General features: G+C 39.9%; 3 protein-coding genes across 14 annotated transcripts in view; 2 read left to right on the top strand and 1 right to left on the bottom strand.

Annotated features, from left to right (window-relative positions):
* LOC144032865 (uncharacterized) overlaps positions 1 to 9,216 on the top strand; it is a 17,351-nt gene extending 8,135 nt beyond the window's left edge. For 2 of the 7 annotated variants that reach the window (XM_077540350.1, XM_077540351.1), the window contains exons 14-25: positions 46 to 4,017; positions 4,099 to 4,308; positions 4,710 to 4,915; positions 5,027 to 5,164; positions 5,315 to 5,420; positions 6,308 to 6,497; positions 6,665 to 6,801; positions 7,355 to 7,648; positions 7,795 to 7,896; positions 8,211 to 8,480; positions 8,796 to 8,843; positions 9,060 to 9,216. In XM_077540350.1, the coding sequence (XP_077396476.1) occupies positions 46 to 4,017; positions 4,099 to 4,308; positions 4,710 to 4,915; positions 5,027 to 5,164; positions 5,315 to 5,420; positions 6,308 to 6,497; positions 6,665 to 6,801; positions 7,355 to 7,648; positions 7,795 to 7,896; positions 8,211 to 8,480; positions 8,796 to 8,819 (5,649 nt within the window). In that variant the 3' untranslated portion in view covers positions 8,820 to 8,843; positions 9,060 to 9,216. The remainder of the gene's footprint in view (positions 1 to 45; positions 4,018 to 4,098; positions 4,309 to 4,709; positions 4,916 to 5,026; positions 5,165 to 5,314; positions 5,421 to 6,307; positions 6,498 to 6,664; positions 6,802 to 7,354; positions 7,649 to 7,794; positions 7,897 to 8,210; positions 8,481 to 8,795; positions 8,844 to 9,059) is intronic. The other 5 variants (XM_077540357.1, XM_077540356.1, XM_077540354.1 and 2 more) reach the window with 5 other exon arrangements.
* LOC144032869 (putative N-acetylated-alpha-linked acidic dipeptidase) lies at positions 8,615 to 19,233 on the bottom strand. Of its 2 annotated transcripts, none has more exons than XM_077540361.1 (20): positions 19,028 to 19,232; positions 18,048 to 18,156; positions 17,784 to 17,970; positions 17,258 to 17,359; positions 17,028 to 17,153; positions 16,745 to 16,825; positions 16,460 to 16,565; positions 16,112 to 16,205; positions 15,938 to 16,033; positions 15,559 to 15,644; positions 14,529 to 14,648; positions 14,381 to 14,463; positions 14,144 to 14,207; positions 13,996 to 14,063; positions 13,830 to 13,921; positions 13,604 to 13,694; positions 12,467 to 12,731; positions 12,289 to 12,370; positions 11,200 to 11,292; positions 8,615 to 10,914 (listed from the first exon to the last, which is right to left on the bottom strand). In XM_077540361.1, exons 1-20 carry the CDS (start codon positions 19,107 to 19,109, stop codon positions 10,725 to 10,727), a joined length of 2,217 nt encoding a protein of 738 aa, XP_077396487.1. In that variant the 5' UTR covers positions 19,110 to 19,232; the 3' UTR covers positions 8,615 to 10,724. The 2 variants fall into 2 exon arrangements, 1 of the variants encoding a protein (XP_077396487.1); XR_013287814.1 differs by having other exon boundaries at positions 10,768 to 10,914; positions 11,200 to 11,315; positions 19,028 to 19,233.
* The window catches only part of LOC144032872 (NADPH oxidase 4-like), a 20,612-nt gene continuing 13,704 nt past the window's right edge, over positions 15,153 to 22,060 (top strand). The window contains exons 1-4 of one of the 5 annotated variants that reach the window (XM_077540373.1): positions 15,153 to 15,278; positions 20,279 to 20,826; positions 21,673 to 21,818; positions 21,900 to 21,995. In XM_077540373.1, the coding sequence (XP_077396499.1) occupies positions 21,762 to 21,818; positions 21,900 to 21,995 (153 nt within the window). In that variant the 5' untranslated portion in view covers positions 15,153 to 15,278; positions 20,279 to 20,826; positions 21,673 to 21,761. Of the gene's footprint in view, positions 15,285 to 19,415; positions 20,827 to 21,589; positions 21,819 to 21,899; positions 21,996 to 22,060 lie in introns of those variants that run through there. The other 4 variants (XM_077540374.1, XM_077540371.1, XM_077540370.1 and 1 more) reach the window with 4 other exon arrangements.

The raw sequence follows: 22,060 nt of genomic DNA, 5'->3' as shown, positions 1-22,060 counted from the left end.
CTAAATTTATAATATTGTTTAAAACCTCTATTTTCAAATTGTCAGAGAGATGAGCTGGAGCGTGAAATTGACCACTTAAAGAATGAGGTGGACAGCACATTTGGCTGCTTGAAGGAGGCTGAGGCCAATGTGGAGGCCAAAATGCAGCAGCTTACAGCGTATGAGCAAGAAATCGCACAACAGAAAGAACTTATGGAGCAACAAAACCTGTATATTGAAGACATTGTTCGGGCCAAGGATCACATTTTGAAAGAGCTACAAAAGGAACTGGCTGAGCAGAAAGTAGCCCTTCAGAAAGAGATTGATCATCTTAAATTTCAACTTGAGCAAACGGAGCAGCAGAAAACTCAGCAGATTAGTGAACTACAGAATCTTATCGTTACTTTACAACAAGAATTGAACAATCTTAAAGAAACTAGTAGAGAGAAAGAATATCTCCTTAATCAGACCAAAGAAAACATGAAAGTTCTTGAAACCAAGTTTCATGATCTAACATCAATTTTGGTGGAAAAAGATCACCAAATTAACTTTCTCAAAGAAGAAGTTGAAGTTTTTACAAGTGAAACTATGAAAAACAAAAATGAAATCAAAACAAAGGACCAAATGCTAGATAAACTACGTTCAGACAATTCTAATCAGCAAGACATTCTCCAGAATAGAATCCAGACTTTGACAGTTGAAATCGAAAATCTAATGCTGTCTGTCCAACGCGCTGAACAAGAAGTTCAACTTCAGCATGACCTGTTGACTAAAACTAAACAAGAGAATATCAAGCAGAGGGAAGCGCTCCAGCAACACGTTATTGCCAGTGAGGTGGAAGCTTGCAGACTTAGTACAGAGATAGAGGCCACAAATGAGCAGCTTGTCATATTGCAGAAGGATAGTTCTAAGCAGTCTGAAATCCTTCAAGAAGAGCTTGATCATCTTAAATTTCAACTTGAGCAGACCAAGCAACAGAAAGCTCAGCAGATTAGTGAACTACAGAACCTTAATGCTGCTTTACAGCAAGAATTGGACACCCTTAAAGAAACTAGTAGAGAGAAAGAATACCTCCTTAATCAGACCCAAGAACAATTGAAAGTTCTTGAAACAAAATTTCATGATCTAACATCAATATTGGGGGATAAAGATCAGCAAATTAACTTCCTAAAAGAAGAAGTTAAAGGTTTTACAATTGAAACTGTGAAAAACAAAAATGACATTGAAACCAAAGACCAGTTGCTGGCTCAGCTAAATTTGGAGAATTCTAATCAGCAAGCCATTCTGTACAATAGAATCCAGACTTTGAAAGTGGAAGTTGAAAATCTTACCTCATCTGTCCAAAGTGCTGAACAGAAAGTTAAACTTAAGCATGAGCTATTGGCTAAAACTGAACAAGAGAATATCAAGCAGAGGGAGGTGCTTCAGCAACAGATTATAGCCAGTGAGGTGGAGACTTGCAGGCTTAGTACAGAGATAGAGGCCAGAAACGAGCAACTTGTCATCTTGCAGAAGGACAGTTCCAAGCAGGCTGAAGTCCGTCAAGAACAGATAAACCAACTAACAAGTCAAGTTGAAAGTCTTAATAACACTTTGACAAAGGCTGAGGATGAGGTTCAATCACTGCAGGATCTTCTTGCAAAGCAGGAGCAAGAAAGTGCTGGTCAAAAATACCTTTTGCAGCAGCAACTGACTTTGTCCGAAGAGAGTGTAAGGACCATGAAAAAGGACATCCAGACTAAAGAGGAGAATATCACTTCATTAAACAAGCAGTTTTCAGAAAAGTCCGAACTTCTTCACCAATACATTCAAAGTTTGGAGGAACAGGTGGATAGCCTCCGTTCATCTTTTAAGAATGCTGAGGAGAATCTGAAATCCAAGGAGAGCCTGATTGCCAAGCAGCATTCAGAGAGTACTCTGCAAATAGAGATACTGCAGACACAGATGGTTTCTTCTCAACAAGAGGTGAGCGAACTGACTTCAAAACTACACGGCAAGGAGGAACAGCTCAGTCTGCTTGTGAATGAGAGCTCCATGCAGTCTGAGAAGATTGATGGTCTCGATAAACAGCTGGAGCGTATGAATGATTCTCTCCGGATTGCAAAGGACCAAGTGAAGGCCAAAGAAGATATTATTGCCAATCTGGAGAAAAATTACACTGTCCACATGGAGGCCCTCAAAAAGCATAACATGGAGGAGGACGCCAAACAATTCAAGCAGTCCGAAGTCCTTCAACAACAGATTAACCATCTAAGAAGTCAAGTTGAAAGTCTGAAAAACTCTTTGACAAAGGCTGAGGACGAGGTCCAATCACTGCAGGATCTACTTGCAAAGCAGAAGCAGGAAAGTGCTGATCAAAAACACCTTTTGCAGCAGCAACTGACTGTGTCCGAAGAGAGTGTAAGGACCATGAAGGAGGACATCCAGACTAAAGAGGAATATATCACTTCATTAAACAAGCAGTTTTCAGAGAAGTCAGAACTTGTTCATCAAGACATCCAAAGTTTGGAGGAACGGGTGTTAAGCCTCAGTTCATCTTTGAAGAATGCTGAGGACAATCTGAAATCCAAGGAGAGTCTGATTGCCAAGCAGCATTCAGAGAGTACTCTGCAAATAGAAACGCTGCAGACACAGATGGTTTCTTCTCAACAAGAGGTGAGCAAACTGACTTCAAAACAACATGCCAAGGAGGAACAGCTCAGTCTGCTTGTGAGTGAGAACTCCATGCAGTTGGAGAAGATTGATGGTCTGGATAAACAGCTGGAGCGTATGAATGATTCTCTCCGGATTGCAAAGGACCAAGTGAAGGCCAAAGAAGACGTCATTGCCAATCTGGAGAAAAATTACACTGTCCACATGGAGGCGCTCAAGAAGCATAACATGGAGCTGGCAGAGAAGGCCAAACAAGTCAAGCAGTCTGAAGTCCTTCAAGAACAGATAAACCAACTAACAAGTCAAGTTGAAAGTCTTAATAACACTTTGACAAAGGCTGCGGATGAGGTTCAATCACTGCAGGATCTTCTTGCAAAGCAGGAGCAAGAAAGTGCTGGTCAAATAGACCTTTTGCAGCAGCGACTGACTGTGTCCGAAGAGAGTGTAAGGACCATGAAAGAGGACATCCAGGCTAAAGAGGAGTATATAACTTCATTAAACAAGCAGTTTTCAGAGAAGTCAGACCTTTTTCATCAAGACATCCAAAGTTTGGAGGAACAGGTGAATAGGCACAGTTCATCTTTGAAGACTGCTGAGGAGAATCTGAAATCCAAGGAGAGTCTGATTGCCAAGCAGCACTCAGAGAGCACTCTGCAAATAGAGATACTGCAGACACAGATGGTTTCTTCTCAACAAGAGGTGAGCGAACTGACTTCAAAACTACATGCCAAGGAGGAACAACTCAGTCTTGTGAATGAGAGCTCCATGCAGACTGAGAAGATTGATGGTCTGGAGAAACAGCTGAAGATTATGAATGATTCTCTCCGGATTGCAAAGGACCAAGTGAAGGCCAAAGAAGATATCATTGCCAGTCTGGAGAAAAATTACACTGTCCACATAGAGGCACTCAAAAAGCATAACATGGAACTGGTGGAAGAGGCCAAGCAATTCAAGAAGAAAATCCAAACCAAAGAAGACAAGTTAGACTTGTTTAAGGTAGAGAGTAGCAAACAATCTGAGGTGCTGAAAAATGAGATTGAGGGTCTCAAGAGCCAAATACAAAGTGTCACTGAATCTCTTCAAACTACAGAAGAACAAGTCAAAGCAAATGTTAATCTCATGGCAAACAAAGAAATTGAGATTTCACAGGAAAGAAACAAGTATCACTGTCTAATAGAATCCTCTTCAGAGGAGGTAACCATGCTGAGGGTTCGCATGCAAGCTCAAGAGCAACAGTTGGCCACACTGAAAGAAAAAGGCTCTTCAAAGTCAGATTTGCTATACAAGGAAATCAGACAGCTAAAAGATCAGTTGGCAGTGGCAAATAATTTCCTGTCTGAAGCTGAGCAGGCTAAAACAGAGGCTGTGGAACACTACAAAGCTCAGGTAGGTGTGAGTTCAGTTCTATGTGCACTCATTGGTAGCTTCATGTTCAATCATTGACTATAGTGCAAATATAACATGTAGATGGAGAAAGCAGTGAGTCACTACAATAACAAGAAGCAGCTTCTCCAAGATAGCCAAGAGGAGGTTGCCAAGCTGAAGCACTCCCTGGAGGAGAGAGACCAGGAGGTGAAGGCCACTGGTATGGAGCTCAAACTGCTTCAGGTGGAATTGGAAAAGGCTCAAAGCCAGGAAATAAACATGTTGAGCAAGCTCACTCATTTGGAGGCACAGGTTGGTTTTGCCTTTTCTTCAGTTTCATTGGTTGTGCAAATTAAAGCTAAACTATTAATTGAAATCTTGTACAATGCAATTTTCTCTCTGTTTTTCCCTGTGCCTCTGTGGGTTTACATGTAGCCATTTATTCTGATAAGAAATCTGACTGACATAATGGAATGAAAATGCTCGATAGAAACATCAATCGGATTGAAAAGGCAGATCAAGTCGGATTCACAGGGGTGGCATGTTTCTGCGCATGCTCTGTATTGATGTCAATGCATTGTGACATCATTGTGTACACGCTTTAAAATGTCAATGTCTTACCAAGAGCTCGTCTGCGACGGGATAAGTAATTGATCTCTTTTGAATACTTATGTGTAAGTAATGAATGTTCAATGTTATCCTTTTATGTGAAGGTGGCCTTTGTTGACCGAAACCTGTGTGCACACAACCGAGTCCCTGGCCATGAAACAGGCACATCTGAGTCATGTTATATGCAGGTTCCGGACTCACACTCGCATCTTCACATGAAAGTGGACCCCAAGAGGATTATGAGCGCGGATAGTCTGGATCAAAGCTCCCTTGAAGACTCGCTGAACAACACAAGGTTGCATTTTGCTAAGTAAAAAGTGAACAGAAATTCATCTCAGGAAAAGATGTGACAAAATCATCCATGACAGCAATATGTAAACCTAAATTTAAATAGCATGATATTTGTCCTCCAATTCTGCAGGAAGCTTTCAGCGCCTGATGAATCAAGCACGCCACTTGTTCGTAGCTCTGAGAGACTAGCAGCCAAACGTTGTGGTCTGAAGGCTGCGTCACTGGAAACTCTTTATTTTACACCGATAAATACAAGACATATCAACAGGTAAATGGCAGTGTTCTAACGACTGATGACTTTTAGTTTTAGCTTGGTGTACATTTGTAATTGTGCAATTACAACTTGGATGGTAACAAACGTAAATATGATAATGTGGAAAATACAAACAAATAAAGCATATACATTTTCTTTGTCTAGAACCGCTACAGAAGACAAAACAGAAGTGGATTGCCCCTGTATAAATCCATCGTCGTCTATCAAAAGACGGAGGACAACACAGGTTATAAACATAACCATGACAAAGGTAAACTTGGTGACATGCATCTGAGTTTTATTTGAACAAATTCCCAGCATTCCCAGAACTGCGTTTCACTCCTATCAAGGGGTCTTTTGTTTACAACTGCAGCAACATAATGTTAAGAACATCCTTCAATGAATTAGTTTCCACAGTGGAATGATACGGTGTCATGCAGCACAAAACGGCACGCGTGGTCACTGTTATAATAATAATAATAATAATGATAATGATAATAATGCATTAGATTTGTATAGCACTCAGATGCTTCAGTAGATACATTATTCATGCACTCACACATTCACGCTCTGGTGGCAGTAAACTACATACGTAGGCCACAGCTGCCGTGGGGCAGACTGACTGACGCGTGGCTGTCAGTGTGTGCCTCCGACCACCACCAAACAGTCGCACCAGCAGCCACTCACCAGTTTGAGGGGGACTGGAGCCAAGGTGTGTAAAGTGCCCAAGGACACAACAACGCTTGACTTGGAGATAGCGGGAATCGAACAACTGATCCTCCGGTTACTGGACGACCCAGTCTACCTCCTGATCCACAGCCGCCACACACGTTTTGGACAAGAAATGTTATTTGCACAAACACTAAATTTACTGTAATGACTGCTACCGTGTTAGTTTAGGATAGTCATAGATTGGTTAGGGGGAGCATTTTGACTTTGAGTACTAATTTTCGTTATGTCGCTGACTCGCCATTATAGTAATGGAACCCAATGAACAGAGGATATTTTACCCATATACTGTCAAATAAATGATAGGTAGGCTGTTGCTTTCCTGGTTCAGACATCGTCATTGTCTAGTGTCAGTTAACGAGTTCTGACAAAGTAGTCAAGCTTTCTGCTTTAAGCTACGTGGTAATCTCTTATTGGACTCCTCTCCAGAAAACTCCAGGCAGTGCTGAAACTGATGAGACGTTCTACAGCGTGGCTTCAGTTCGCTCGCAGCCCAACCTCTCCAGTGCACGTCCTGTATCCATGGAGCTTTTTGACACACCTGCTAAAATGACCGGCGCTGACAGCAACCAGCTCGTCGGTCTTCCTGGGTATCGGCGGAGCACGATCCATTCTCAGAGTAAGTTTCAACCTAGTTGTAACCCAGTAGAGACATAATTTAGAAAATATAACTCAAACAGCATCATTTGCTGTTTTTTTTATTTTATTTTTTTTAAATGGCATCTGATCTTTAGATGAGGCTCAGAATGATTATAAACTCAATTTTCTGTTATCTGATATGTTTAGCCGCAAGCACGTTCTGCGTTGGGGCAGAGAATGAACCAGATGCTGCGCCTGATGACTGGATGAGGATTGCTGAGCTGCAGGCCAGGAACAAAGCCTGCCTTCCTCATCTCAAGAGCAGCTATCCTGTAGAGTTTGAGGTTGGTAGATTAGTGGTTCTTAACTCTTGCATAGTAACACTAGGATACATATTTTCCTATTGGTGCAACCTGTAAACGCTCTTGCACATGCCTACATGTACAAAGTGCCGATGCATGCCTGTCAAAATATTGTAAAGCAAATTCCGACCTGGAATGCACATGAAATATTTCCACTGTAGTTGGACTCATCATATTATGATGGAGCTCTGCAATAGTGCAGATCAGAGGCGGGCATGTCAATGAATTTTGAGTGTCAACAGTCAGAACACCCTTCCGTCATTGTCAGTCCATCAACATTTCAAGCTGAACCAAATTGTAATCGTCAATTCGTCATCCGTCAGCAAAATGGGCATGCAGTCATTGATGGAATGCCTCGATCTGTTAGTTAGCTACTTTGGTCACTGTGGGGTTTTCTTTCATTAACAGAAAGGTAACAACAATTTGGTAGACCCTGTAAATCAATATCAGTAAAAATAATACATTTTAAATATATTGTTGACCGAAGTCGCAATGTCAGTTTATGGTATCAATTCAAACCCTTCTCTCACATCAGACTGGCTTCAAGAGCATCTTGACTTTCACCGACGAGGATGTCCGTACAGGCGACCCCACAGAGACCATTCGCCGTGCGTCTGTCATGCCAGGCCAGCTGCAGGACTCTCTCGCTTCCCATCGCCACTCCCTCGCAGCGGGGCAGTCGAGTACCACAGCCAACATCCGTTCTCACCGTTTGTCCTTGATGCCGGACCACCCACCGTCCCAATCGGCCACCTCCTCTCGGCTGAAAAGCCCGAAAGGCACAAAGCGGTCTGTGTCGACGTTATATGGTCCTCAAATGTCACCTGAGGTTAGTCTGTTTGCAAAAACATCAAATTTAAGGGTTGTTTAGTTGTTTGTTTAGTGTCTTAACTGTGGATCTTTTTTTTTTTTTTTTTTTTTTTTTTTTTTAAACTATGGCCAATCATTTTATTTTCTAAAATTTTTATTTTTCAGAAAAAATTGAAGGCCAGCTGCTTCCCCCGCCCCCTCACTCCCAAAAATATGAACAGCGGCAACAGACCCTCGAACTCACAACTTCATCCTGCTCTCAGTCCAGTAAGTTCGGCAAAAGGTTTTATTTGTGTAATGTTTAATTTCTGGGTTGCTGTGGTCAAATGGTTTGCTTGCCTGACTTCCAGCCGAGCAGCATGGTTTCCGCTCCCACTCCGTGACTGTGCGAATAGTTATCGCTCTGCCCCACGTCAAAATCACAAATTTATGTTAATATGTTTTAGACAAATCTCTCCCCATAGGTTGTCATAGACGGCTAACCCCATTATGCATACACTACAGTATTAAAATCTGGCATTCTGCTCGCTGATCCATGGCTCATTCATTCGTCATTTTAGAAATGTACTTTCTCTTCACAGGTTGAACGCAGGCAGTCCATGATGTTCAGCATCGACAACACACCAAAGAAAAGTAGCAGCAACTATCTGAAAAGAGGCCTGAATAAGCTTCGCAGTTCCAGCCGGAAGTCACCGGGCAAAACCTCAAAGACGTCTCCCGGGTCTGCCGTGCGCAAGGCCGCTACTTCCCGTGCTGCGGCGGGTCGAGCGGGCAAGGGTGGCAGCTTCAAGTCGCCTCAAACTACAAGCAAGCCTGCAAAGTCTCCACGGTTGACGGCAAGCGCTCGCAAGGTGAGGACATGTTCTTGAATGTAGAGGTGGGAAAAGAATTGCATGCCCACTCAGTTTCTTTAATCTTTAATCAACATTTACATCACAATCCTGTAATAGGTGTTTCAGATTTTTCAAGACATAAAATTGTTTGATTTTTATTTTTTTTTTGCATTGCCATTAATCAATTGCTGTAGCAAATATTTACCATTTTAAAGAAAGGATGACATTCTATTAATGGTTTACTTCAAATGTTTATAATTATTTCCACTTTGAAAATGAGCTTGTTCAGTCATGATGAAACCCCTAACTAGTGAAACCTCACCCTCTTTTCAGAAGAATGTGTCCCATCAATCATGAAAATCTTCCTTGAAGAATGATGAGGTCTCTATAATCAATGAAAATGATTTGCATGGTGCTTTAACTTGCTTGTGGTTGGCTCTCACTTAATGACAAACACTGATGGGTGAGGGTGTCTTCACATACTCTGGTGATCAAGTTATTGGGTGGAAACGCTTTGCTACTATTTTTGAGGAGCAACAACTGATTGTTTTTCTACATTCTCATCTTTTTTTTTTTTTTTTTTTTTAAATCCCACAGATGGTGAAGAGGATGTTGTAACCTTACAGCAGTTCAACAGCGCTCAGAATAAAAATGTATGCACTTTTTTTTTTTTTTTTTTTAACTATGACCTTATGTTGTTTTTCACTATTTCTCACTACTTGTACTACATATTAAAATATTTTTAAATGACAAATTGTGCTGTCTGAATCTTGTGCATTTGATTTCCAGCAAATATTCAATACAATGGGTTTTTATTTAGAAAATGCAACATCACGGGCCTTCAACTCCTTACATTGAACTCATTGACTTTGACAGTACATTACCCTGAAAGCACGCACCAGTTCCATGCTACAAATGACTAAAGCTTTTCAACATTCTAAACACATCCATTGATTAGCAAACCAGTTGTCATATATGGGTGACATATGATTAACGTTTCTCATATTTAATTGCAGCACTATAATGTATAATAGTTGTATTTGCCATTTTGTTTAACCAACAAATCAAGGGGGGCTTTAGTGTGCCAAGATGCACAATCTGTATTTCATATAAATATCAACCATCAATTAGCACACAATTTTTTTTTACATTTTCCCATCATTCACTTTCTCTCACTCACACACTATATAAATTTCATGGAATGATCATTGATGCCAAGCTTTGTTTGAAGCCACATCAATCAAAAATTAGAGCTATTATCTGTAAAACTAAGGATATCCTGTATAACAAATTATAGGTTATACTATTACTTCCATATGGTATCGTAATTTGGGGAAACACACAAAACAAATACATATCGGATTTTTAAAGGGGAAGTAAACCCTAACATTTTCTTTGCACAATTAGTGATTGGGAAATGAAGCTTTGTTGAAGCACTTGATTTTTTATTTTTTTTTAAACTCCTCTAGATGGTGCTCTTGGTTTAAAGATGCAATGTGAATTGATTACATTTCCACTATTTTTTAGAAAAGTTTAATTTGTAAACTTATTTACATTATAAATTCTTAATTTTCACCTTCTGTAACCATTACACCTTGATGACTACTGGCTACTCGTCGAAACGTTGGTTATTCTTCGCTGTATAGGTAAGCCTGTATGGTGCTGTTTTTATTATTGCTGTTATTTCAAAGTGGTGTAGTTTCTTCTCGCAGTACACTGTACAATCTCTGTCAAATATAAATAAAGGCATTCATTGTGCAGAATATGCTGATTTCTCTAACTTGAAATTTCTATGCGGAATTTTGTTCTGCTTTTACTGTGTTTGCGAAATTGCGCCAGAATAAGGCGAGCTCTATTTCCTGTGGTTGGTGAAGCTCACACAACCACAACAAATTAAGGTAGCGGAGGGCGGAGCTGCATACACACTTTTTACAGTGGCTGTTTATTGTGATGTTGCTTCTGATCTTACTCCTTATTCTGTGGTTTTGTGCGCCTCCACTAGTCTAAACACAGTATTCTGATTAGTACTGTATTTTTGGAATATGAATTAAGCAGCAAAATCTATCAATTCTGATTGCAAAGGGGATCACTACCTCACCTCTCCACTGAGGTCAACTGGGCTGTGCCTTAGCTTACCTATGACCACCTGAACTACATCAGTAGGATAACAAATAGATGTATAAATGGCTATGACTTGCACAGAATAACTTTTTTTTTTTTTTTTTTTTTTTATGACGTCAAGAAATACAGTAACAGCCATTATCATGCAGGCGGTTGAAGTGTCATGGCAGCAGCATGGACAGTGAATGCTGCTATGCTGATTTGTCGCTTCACTTCATTCCAGGCTTTCTCTTGGTCCGCTGAGTGCTCAATGTCGAACAATGCGTCGTAGATGCCGGGGAAAGACTCCCCTGCATATTTATTATGGCTGCTTGGGGCAAATACCACATGCCTGGAAAACAGGTGAGCCGAGACTGTATAATGAATTCAAATATATGTATGAAGTGTGTTTCAGATACAGTTAATGAGAATGAACGTAAAAAGTCAACATTTACCTGCAAGAGAATACATTTTGTAATATGCTGATTGTTTGGCAACCTAACAGTTAATGTGCCCCTCCCAATCCCCAAAAAGCATGGCATTTACTCAATCACTTGATATAAAAACCTCGGTCAGCCATATGGCTCATGGACGACCAGTTGACTAGATGACAGCTGGTTCATTTTGTGTGCAATACCTGTAGAATGGTCTTCCAGGTAAGCCCAGGGGGTCGATAAAGGCCCTCTCCAGAAACATGAGCTGATCATTCATTGCGCGTACCTGCAGAGGACTGATATCCACGGAAACATCCACCTCAATGCAAATGAAAATTGTGCACTTTATCGACCAACTTTCTTCAGTATGTGGACTCAAGAGTTCACGTTGACATATTAGTCTGTCAATGCAGGGGTGTCCAAACTTTTTCATTTGAGGGCCACATCATGATATGAAGAGAAATTGTGTTTAGTCCTAAAAATTGTACAAATAATTTATTTGTGCTTTTGAATATTAAGAAAAATGCTACAGTATATAAACCAATTTATTTGTAATATGTTAGTAGGGTTATTATAGTTTTGAAATTCTCATTTTAGTTACTTTTTATTTGTTTAGTTCTTTAAAAAAAATGCTTAGTTTTATTTTAGTTTGTTAGTTTCAGTATTATTATATATATAAAAAAAAAAAAGTGTATTACTTGTGCGCAATATTTAAAAAAACACCATGGGAGCAACGTCATCTTTTGGTGCTTTTCTATTGGCTGCTGCGAGATGACGTCACTTCTGTGTGACATACTTTCAAATGTCATTATTCCGGTTTATATCAAAATAAATCTATAAAAAAAAAAAAAATCACATTTAAAATCATCCCCAAAGGCTCATGCATTAAATTAATTACCAAAGACTAAAACAAAGGACATGTTTGCTATAATTATAGTTAGTAGTTAGTTTTATAAACATAAAATATAGTTCCAGTTAGTTTTCCTTTTTTAAAAAGCATTTTCGTTTTTGTTTTATGTCGGGAACAATATTGTTTTTTGAATTTTTGTTTTAGATTTTCATTAGTTTTAGTTAACTAAAATAACCTTTAATGGCACCTGTTTTTCGATACCCTCCCTTCTTACTTTGACCATCTCCAAACATTTTTGTTTTGTTTATTTTATTTAAACAGAGTCATTTTTAGCATATGTCGCGGGCCACTGAAAAATGGACGGCAGGCCGCAAATGGCCCCCTGGCCGTAGTTTGGACACCACTGGTCTAATGTGACAACTTTTACGAAATGTCTTCTTACTCTGCTCTGTTGACCTTTTGTAGGCGCTCGTGAAACTCCCTCGCTGCAACAGTGAAGTTCTCAACGGCTGAAAACAAGGAGTCTGCAAATGTATGTGCAAAATGTGGGGGGAAAAAAAAACGTGACTAATTGATCATAAAAAACTGATTTTGAGCAGTGTTTACTGGTTGAGACTGACCAAATGACACCTCGTACGTCTGCATCTTCTCCAGCTGCGTTTGTGCGATCCCCGCGATGCTGCGTGCGTACTTGTCGAGGGAGATGGCGTACTGGTTGGCATCCAGAGGGATGATCTGGGAATCTGCCAGGAGGAAGACGAGGCCGCCTCTTACTTGAGCCACAGCTCGAAGCCTTGTGAAGGATGGGTCGTAAAACTTCTCCACGACCTCGAAGGTTTCGTACACAGTGTGATAGACGGGATAATTGCTGTAGCGCTCGCTTTTCTGCACACACAGAGGACACATTAAATCAATCAGTGGGTTTGATTGAACCCCAGGGGTTCGGTGGAGGACGACACAAACCCGATTCATATGATTTGTGATGACACAGTTGCAGATGACCCCACTAAATTCCTTTGTAAAAGCGCACTTTTCGATCAAGCTCTTGGCTTAAATATCATTTTACTGTCCAAGTAGTTGTAATGTGGCTGGACGCTATGTACAAAAGCATTTTTTATTTTTTTTAAATATATAAGTAGTTTTACTTTCTGTTTTACTTGATTGTTTCTATGAGCAAAAAAAAAAAAAAAAGTGTCCATTTAAATTCTTGTTCAGCAGTGTTTTATAGGAGAAAAATTCAATTCAAGACAAGATGAAGAAAACAACTAGAACAGTCTTAGAATCTAAATATACTTTATATTTAAGAATTTTACATTAATTCCGAGATTTTACTGAAATAAATATATGCTTTATAGAAAGTAGTTAAAAAAAAATTGATTAATCACGATTAATTATGGAAAAATTGATGATGGGGGGGGGGGGGGGGGAGGCCTTGTTTCAAGATATTGGTACTTGCCATGACAACAGATACCAGTATCAGCCTCCCTCTTGTGGCCGTTTTATGATCAGGAACTAGAAATTAGAATAGAAAATTTCCATTACTTTCATGAAATTTTAAGGGAAAATGTAGATTGGTAAATATACGGTAGGTCTTTCTTATGTCATTGTTTTTGGGGGAAATTTTATGTATCAAAAGTACTAGTGGTATCAGTGACAACTACCGTAATTACTATCGGTCTGGCAAAAAAGTGGTATTGACCATCCCTAATCAAAACTAGTCCCAAATTTACAAACCATAACATCGTAAATAATATTACCCTGTTCTTGGTGTATCTTGCTCTGCCCGCAGCAATTCCCAGACGGACAAAATAGGCTTCGAAATCACTTCCTGAGCCCAGCTTGCTGATCCTGCACAACAGCACATAGTGGCGGGTACCCTTAATTGTTTTGATTGATTAGTGCAAAGCCAGTGATAGCATGGATAAAATTAATAAGCAAGTTGTAATGTTTTTATCAGTATATTGCGAGGCTTTCGTAACTTGCCTGGGCGCATCACGGTCACTTGTCCAATTGTCTCTCTTATGCCAACTTTCATACAGTGAAATTCCTTCCTCTTCTTTCTCTGGACTGGCTATCTGCACACATACAAAGACAGAGAGACTTTAACCAAATTAGCTGCCAAACTTGCATTTTGTGTGTTTACATTTACCTGCTTAGTGAGGTCATACACTAGTGTGTGCAGAGATGGTGTACAGTCAACTCTGAGTGTGTACATACCTTGAAAAGACAAACGCACAAGTCACCTAAAAAGCTGTAGCCAGTACATAGGCAGGGAAAAAAAATATTTGCACTCTCACCCTCTATGCCAGAGTCTGCATTGATGTAGGCTACTGCTCTCTCCTGAAGCACTTTGGCATTGTCCTGTTGACGAATATGGAGTGAACACCATGCGCATGTGCTTTCATGTTATACACTATACAACTAGTACAGTACAGTCAAGGTTCGTTAGCAGAAGTTGTGGAGAGAACCAAAACATTTAGGCTTTATCATATTTAGCATGTAAGCTCATTGCAAAGACTGCTAACAAATTCTACCTCTGCCCATTCTGTAGAGCCCAGCAATCCAAATTCTTCTGCATCCCAGCTGGCAAATATTATTGTTCTTCTCGGCCTCCACCCTGCAGACATTTTCATCTTGATTCATGGCACAATGCTTGAGGCCTCGTGTCAAAGCTGTACTTACCCTTTCTGAGAAGCTTGCCAGCACTGCGGACAGTTTCGTGGACAAGAGCAGCTCCCGACATGGGATCAATTCCTCCGAAAACCCAAGCGTCCCGGTGTCCACCCAGAATCACATACCTGTCTAGTCCAACACATGCCAAAGATATTAGTGTCATAACAATGTTTGAGCTAGCTTTGATTCTGATATAGTTGGCTTTTAAAAAACGTTAGCGACTAAATGAGTTTCCCAAATGATTATTTTTGTACTAAAGGGTATGTTAATCTAATATACTTTTCTAGTTTTATTATTAGAGCAGAATGTGGTTAGCATAGTCGTTACCAACCTTTTTGAAACTGAGAACTACTTCTTGGGTACTACTAATGTAAAGAGCTACCAGTTTCATACACACTTGTGAAGTAACAAAGTTGCTGAATTTATTTGGTAGTAAATATTCTCATTTGTGTTAGCTGGCTAGCTAGCTAGCTTGTCTCCACGAACACTATAGTTTGGTTTTACATTTTAGCACTGAACTTTTGAGCTATACAGTGCTAAAACGTAATTTAACATGTTTACAAACTTACACTAATGTACGTATGTTAAAAAAATTGCAGCAAACATAAGCTAGATGCAGCTCAGACGTTAAAAGGCAGAATAGCAATACAGTCCCGTGGGCTCCTGGAGTGGTCCTAGCTCACATTCAAGGGTCTAAGTTTGAATCTTGGCTCATGGATTTTCGTCATGTACTCTGGTTCACGCAAGACTCGACATAAGGTGAACGTGAGTGTTACCACTTCGTCTACTTGTATATGTGCACATTTACTAATATATTTCCCTTAATATGTTTTTTTTTAAGTCATGCTCTCAAATGCACCACATAAATAATCCCAAATAAACCCATTGTGAGATAACTAACTACACATCAACAGCAAGTATGTGTTCATGTGCATTGGAGCAAACATTTGTCTACTCTGAACATATTTTTTGGTGTGCAAATAATTAAGTTCTCCAAAAATCATCCAAAATGCAGTATTACAGGGTCATATCTTTGTACCTGGCTCGAGAACGCCTCTTATCCTTCCAATGACGTTGTAGATCCTTGTCACCTGATTGTTGGTGTGGATGTTCATGCGCACTAGCCTAGAACAAGCACATTTACAAGAAGAATGTGATTTTACCAGAAATATATTTTTTTGATCATGTGCTTTTCACTAAAACGCAATTCAATTTACATGCTGTTTGTAGCTTCCCCCAAGCGATACAAAGCCTCCATTGTGCTCATTTGGCAACTTGCCGCGAGCTCATTAGCCAGAAGCCAAACAAAATCAGCAACAAAACAAAAACCCAAAGGCTAAAACATGAATGGTGGAGTGAGATTACAGGACTCTCCCCGGGGAAAAGTGGACACAAACCACACACACTCAAGCACTTACTGGCTCTTGAAGTCATCAGTAAAACCTGGACCGATTCTGTAAGAGACATTTAAAGCTCCTTTCCAGTTGTTTGGAGGAATTTGTCCTCCCATATTCCTGTTGAGTGGATCATCAGTGAATGTTACTTAATTCATTTGCATTATCAACTTCAAGGAAATGTGTATAACAATGTACTTGAGGAGGTGAAATGCATCATGGTAGCCAATGGGATGCACAGGGATGCTGGGAAGTCCCACTCCATCCTCAGGACGGGATCTGTACGTGTATTCTGCAAGAGAACAAACCGTCCATTACACATATAGTGCAAAGGTCATGGGGGTCGTGAGACTTGCTGTTTTCTTTAATGAGCCAGCATAAAAATATAACACAACCCTCTATTTGTCAGTTACTGGACTATTTCCTGGTTTAAACTTTTTTTTTTTTTTTGGTTAACCACTAAGTCACTTTATTATGTCAAACCTGATTGCTATGATTTTTTTTAAGCTAGTGTTCTCAGCATAAACAAAACATACAAATACACACCTTTAGCAGGGTAGCCAGGTGTGAGAGAGTCTCCAGCTCCATTCAGGTTCATAACATTTCCTCTCTGAGCTCCACCACCCGGAAGGTTCCAGCCTTCAGGATACGGCTGCCCACATCAAAGCTAGTAAGATTTCTGATAAATGCATGCGCATCATTCAAAGCAGACAGTGGCAGCGATTTTGGTGCGCTCAGTAGTCGACTGACTGTTGTGATGGTACATCAAGTAATTTCTTTATTATTGTAATTGGTATAAGTTACGTCTTGAATTAAAAAAACAATATTTACCTTGACTCCATCTGCACTGTAATCAGCTGGATCGGAGAACAAAATAAGTCCTTTTGCGCCTGCCAACATGGCATTCTTCACCTGGTGGAGGCAACAGAGACAGCAAATCCACAGTAATTAACGAATGCATTGAAGAGAAATTGAATACCGTTTTAGTTCTCCTAATATGTCTTTGGCATGATGTCACAATGCACAAGCATTAAGAATATTTTAGAACACACTTTACACAGCATTTTTAACTCAACTCAACCATAATTTGAAATCTGTGGAGTGTATTTCCTACCTTATTGCCTCGGAATATCTTCCCATATCTGACAATGACAATCTTGCCAGTCACATTAATTCCCATCTGCCTCTCCAACTGAGAAAAGTCTTCAGTGCGGCCATAGTTGACATACACCAAGTCCCCCTGGACAGAATGAGCATGGGGGTGGGGGGGAATTCTAATTGACTGTGCATATTTTTGTTGTTTCAGCATGAGAATTTTAATTCTATTTTTGTTTGTTTGCGCACCTCAGGTTGTCCTTTAGCTGAGTAGGCACTGTAGGGAGGAACAATGTTGGTGACATCTTCATAACCCTCAGGACTGGGCTCAGCCAAGGATGTGCTGAAAACCTTAAGAACAACGAATCAGATGAAATTTAACTAGATTAAAAAACAAAACTCTTAGGGGAACAGTTTTTTTTCTTTATTTTTAAAGAGTTGTTTTTTTTTATAGTCTGGCTGTAGGATTTTTATTGTCCATGTGCATGGTTGGCCAGCCTTACATTCTTTTTTTTCATTCTTCACACACCAAACTCACCTAACCTGTCAAGATGGAATGGAAATTGGCCTTCCACTAATCACTTCTACGACGTTATTCACAATGATTGGTTTAAAATGAGATTTAGAGGGAATTTTGGGGTCTGTGTTTTCCTATACTTGGCAACTAAAAATGATTTGGATGTCTCCTAATGTTTTCCAGTTTCCAGTTAGTGCACTTCTGGGCTGTGCACAGTATTCAACGCAAGTGTCTTCACACTTTAAGAAAGCGGATTACCTCATTCCCTTGTGCATCAATGATCGCAATGTAATTGGGTTGTGATACGTTGGGGTAGGACAACAGGACATCATATGGCACCATCTCAACTGAGTCCAAGCCAAATTCCCGCCACTCTTGCTGAATCTGCTCCGCATATTTCAGGTTCTGCTCCGTGCCAGACAGGTGGGGGAGACGTGTAAATTTCCTTGAAGGGGGGAAAAAAATAAGTGCTTAAGTACATTTGTTTTGGGATAATCACTGACAGGATGAATGGCGTCTTACCTGAGGTGCTCTCTGATCATGTTAGGCTGCATTTCATCCAGAAACTGCCACATATATTGACTGGAGGCTCTGCTTGCATAGTTTGCCTTGGTGGGCTTTGCTAACCAGCCTACAGCGTGTACACAAATTGGTGGCAGTTGCTAAGTACAGCAGTGCAATGTTGCAAATAGCTTGAGAACACGCTCAACTGTCTGAGAAGTGTTGTAAAACCTTTGGTCTGTGTTAGCTGTGCAGCATTATGTTGTGATGTTGTTTAGACAATAACGAGCAATGGCAGTCTAGTTCCAGGTAACCAGGTTGGTAAATTCTACTCTCAAAGTATTACTTTAATACTCAAGAGTAAACGAGCCAAGGCACACATTTTAAGTTTGACAATTTTTACGGCACACCATCAAACAAAATTGTCACAAAAAGTGACTACAAATGTCAACTATATAGACTACTTTCTGCCATCTATTAGAAGATAGTTTATTGTCCTGTCTGTCACTAGAAGTTGCTGGCATAGATAGATGGACAAAGATACAGTATTTGTTATAATTTTCTGACCAATTAAGTGAAACTTGACCACATTGGTTGGCATTCAATGGATTAAACTAAAGAATATTGGAATACAGTTATTCTTCTTGCATTTATTCCAACTCAATTGTTTCGTAAACAACAAACTAAGATAATAATTATGGGCGTAAACATGGCTGTCCGTCCAGGCAGTCGTTCACGCCAGAACAGCCACAGACTGAGAAATACTGTCCACACTGAAATGTTTCGGAAAGATGAAAGTCGCGCACGCGCACTATATAGGCTAATTCGTCCCCTGCAGACTACTTTCAAAGTCGTTCAATGTCAACCTACGTAATATATGTTAAAATGATCAGTGTCCCATTTGTCTATGTAACTCCACCAAAGATCGCGCGTCCTCCTTTCACATGCAATTCGTACAATCAAAGCTTGCCATTTCCACACAATTTGTGCCAGTAACTCACCTGCGATAAAACCCAAGCAAAACAAAGCTGCCACGGCCGAAATCCACCAAACACACCGAATGGATCTGCTACTTTTTGCCATGTTTTGCTCAACTGACACCCCGCACACGCTTCCAACATTCCAGACAAGCGCCTCATTCCACCCTCACCGTGGTTGGTTAGGAGGGACATTATGGTGGAATCCGATTCGGCCAAATGAAGAGAAGGTGTGGCTTGTTTGGAAAATCACTTGACTCCCGTGATCACTACAAACGAGGTTTAGGTACGTCATAGTCACCATCACAAAGAGATCTAAAACATTTCCATAGTTTGTGACATATACACAAAATCAGGGCTTAACTTTGCGAATTTCCCTATACTGTAAGGCATGACAAGATAATGTATTTTAGTAATGTCACTGGAACATTTATTTCCAGGACACCAGATTTAACAACATTGTCTTGATTGAATTTCTATTATGAAACGTAGACATAGCCAGCCAAGAATGCAGTTCGCGGTTTAGCCAACAGATGACGCTCATTGTCAAATAATTCAGCAGGGTATAGTAGCCTATTACAGTATACATAGCAATTGTCTCAAAAAGAGATTCTCCATCAAAGTACTCGATTCCAGTAAGCCTCAGGTTCTCCACCTTACATAGGCCTACTTACCGTGGTCAAGAGATTTCAAAAGAAATGCATGGTGGAGGATTTGTTGAATCAGTAATACATTTCCCTCCTAAATCCATTATTATTATTATTATTATTATTATTATTATTATTATTATTATTATTATTATTATTATTATTATTATGTAGTTTTAAATCATGTTTTTTTTAGTTATTAAATGTTTTTAAAGTTTGCTGTATAATGTTGTAACATTGTCAGTGTATGTTCTTTTGGTAAATGTAACCGACTTTGGTTTTCTCTTTGGTTTGAATGTTACTAACTACTGTGTTTGTTGATGCTTCTTTCCTCGTGTAAACCACAGTGAATTGCCTTGTGAAATTTGCTATACAAATAAACTTGCCTTGCCTATAAAAAATCAATTATTAAAGTAGTTTATAGTAAAACATAAAATGCATAAATATTAGTATAAATAGCTATTTTTAAACCATTGTTAGATGTTATTCTTTACAAATAAATGTAAAAAAAATAAGAACAACTATATGCACTTTAGTACCCTCAATTCCAGTACTTACTTAAATCCATCCATCCATCCATCCATCCATCCATCCATCCATCCATCCATCCATCTTCTGCTTATCCAAGGTCACAGAGGGAGTAACCTAAGCAGAGAAGCCCAGACTTCCCTCATCTCAGCCATTAGTCCAGCGCTTATCGAAGGATCTGAAGATCACCCGGTCAGCCAAGAGGTCTGTCCGGCATGTCCTGGGTCTTTCCCAGGCCCTCCTCCTAGTGGGACGTGACGTGAGGTCCTCACCGGGGAGGTGATATCTTGTGCAAGATTGGTCTTTATTTCCACTTCATGGATCACTCTCACTGACTTGCACATATTGATGCTTTCATCCCACTCCCCAGTTTCTTTGCTGGTGCTTCTAAAGTAATTGAACATGTATGCAAATTAATCACATTACATGTAGTTTCAAACAGTTCTGTCAAGTTTGAATCTAAACTGACAAAAGACATTCATTCAACGATAGTAGACCTGAATCACTTCACTACATTGTATTATTTTTTTCCCAGAATCTGATAACACGCTTGACCCACCCCAGCTGTGTAGCAGAGTGGAGGTAGTCTTGCATGTTGTGGACTGGAGCGTGAAAGGAGGAGGGGGCTCTTTGCCTGCAGGAATGTAGGTAGGTAACTCTCACGCCCCAATGTGTTGTTACTGTATAGCCAGTGAGGGACCTACCTCTCAACCTGCCGCCATGACGATGGGATAATTTGCAAGTTATTGACATTGTTTGGTAGGCCTATCGGTTTACTGATGATTCTAAATTTAGTTTGCTTTGAGACAAGAGAAGTCTGATTTAAAGACTCATTCATTTTTGAGTTTGTCTTTTTTTTTTTTCATGTTAAAAGTGAGGCAAAAGTGCTACTTGTGATGAAGCGCTAGATTTTAACTAGTAGAATTTTACAATGCCACGTTTGTCAAGTAGTAGCCTACCAGTGACAATTTTGCCTCAGCGGTAGCAGGTTTATTAATTAATTAATTTATTATTTATGTATTCAGTTTTTTACTTCGAATTGTTGTATGCGTTGCTTAATGTTTGTTGCTGACTGTATTTTGTTGTTTCTCTCTCTCTCTTTCTTTTCTTTTCTTTTTTTTTTTTTTTTAAACAATTATGCCCCCTGGTATTGATTGTGTAAAGTGCTCTGTAATAAATACGCCATACTTGGCTAAAGAAACTTCATCTTTCCATCATCCATTCATCCGAATGTATTGTTAAGCAGGCAAAACTTAACATAAAGACATGGCATTACTTTAATTTACAAACAAACAAACAAACAAACAAACAAACAAACAAACAAACAAACAAACAAACAACTACTGTGTGCCATACATAGTGAAGGATAGTGACTCGAGCAAGACGAAAGCGCCCTCTTGTGGCCGTTAAGAGTGACACTGATAATGGTCGGCTGTCTCTCTCCTCTCACCCCCTCTCTGTCACTCTCATGTACATGCATGCTGTTCAACTTAGGTGGAGGGAAAGAGCTGGCAGGCAGGCAGGAGCTCTCTCAGCCACACACGTACACATGTCGGCACTTTAACGAAAAAGTCGGGGACATCATGGTTGTGTCAGCGCGGAGCTGGCTCGCCAACGAGGGAGGAAAACACTTCGTCCTGGTAGGGGAAGCTTTTCAAACTTTTTCAGCGTAATGTAGTTAGTGACTAGTTCAGAATTGAACTGTATTTGTGTCCGTGTAGATGATGTGGTTGGGAGCTAACATCTGGCTCTTCGTCAAAACCTTCCTGGTGTACTCCAGTGGACAGCAGTATCACTACCTCTACAAGATACTTGGGGTAAGCACACACACACTTGACCTCAGCTACCTCTGTCATCTTGGGTCACATATCCATGCATTTAT

The sequence above is a fragment of the Festucalex cinctus genome, chromosome 13 (assembly GCF_051991245.1).
Source record: "Festucalex cinctus isolate MCC-2025b chromosome 13, RoL_Fcin_1.0, whole genome shotgun sequence".
Classification (NCBI taxonomy): Eukaryota; Metazoa; Chordata; class Actinopteri; order Syngnathiformes; family Syngnathidae; genus Festucalex; species Festucalex cinctus.
Note: the sequence above shows the minus strand (reverse complement) of the source record. Positions and strands in the feature narration are given on the sequence as shown.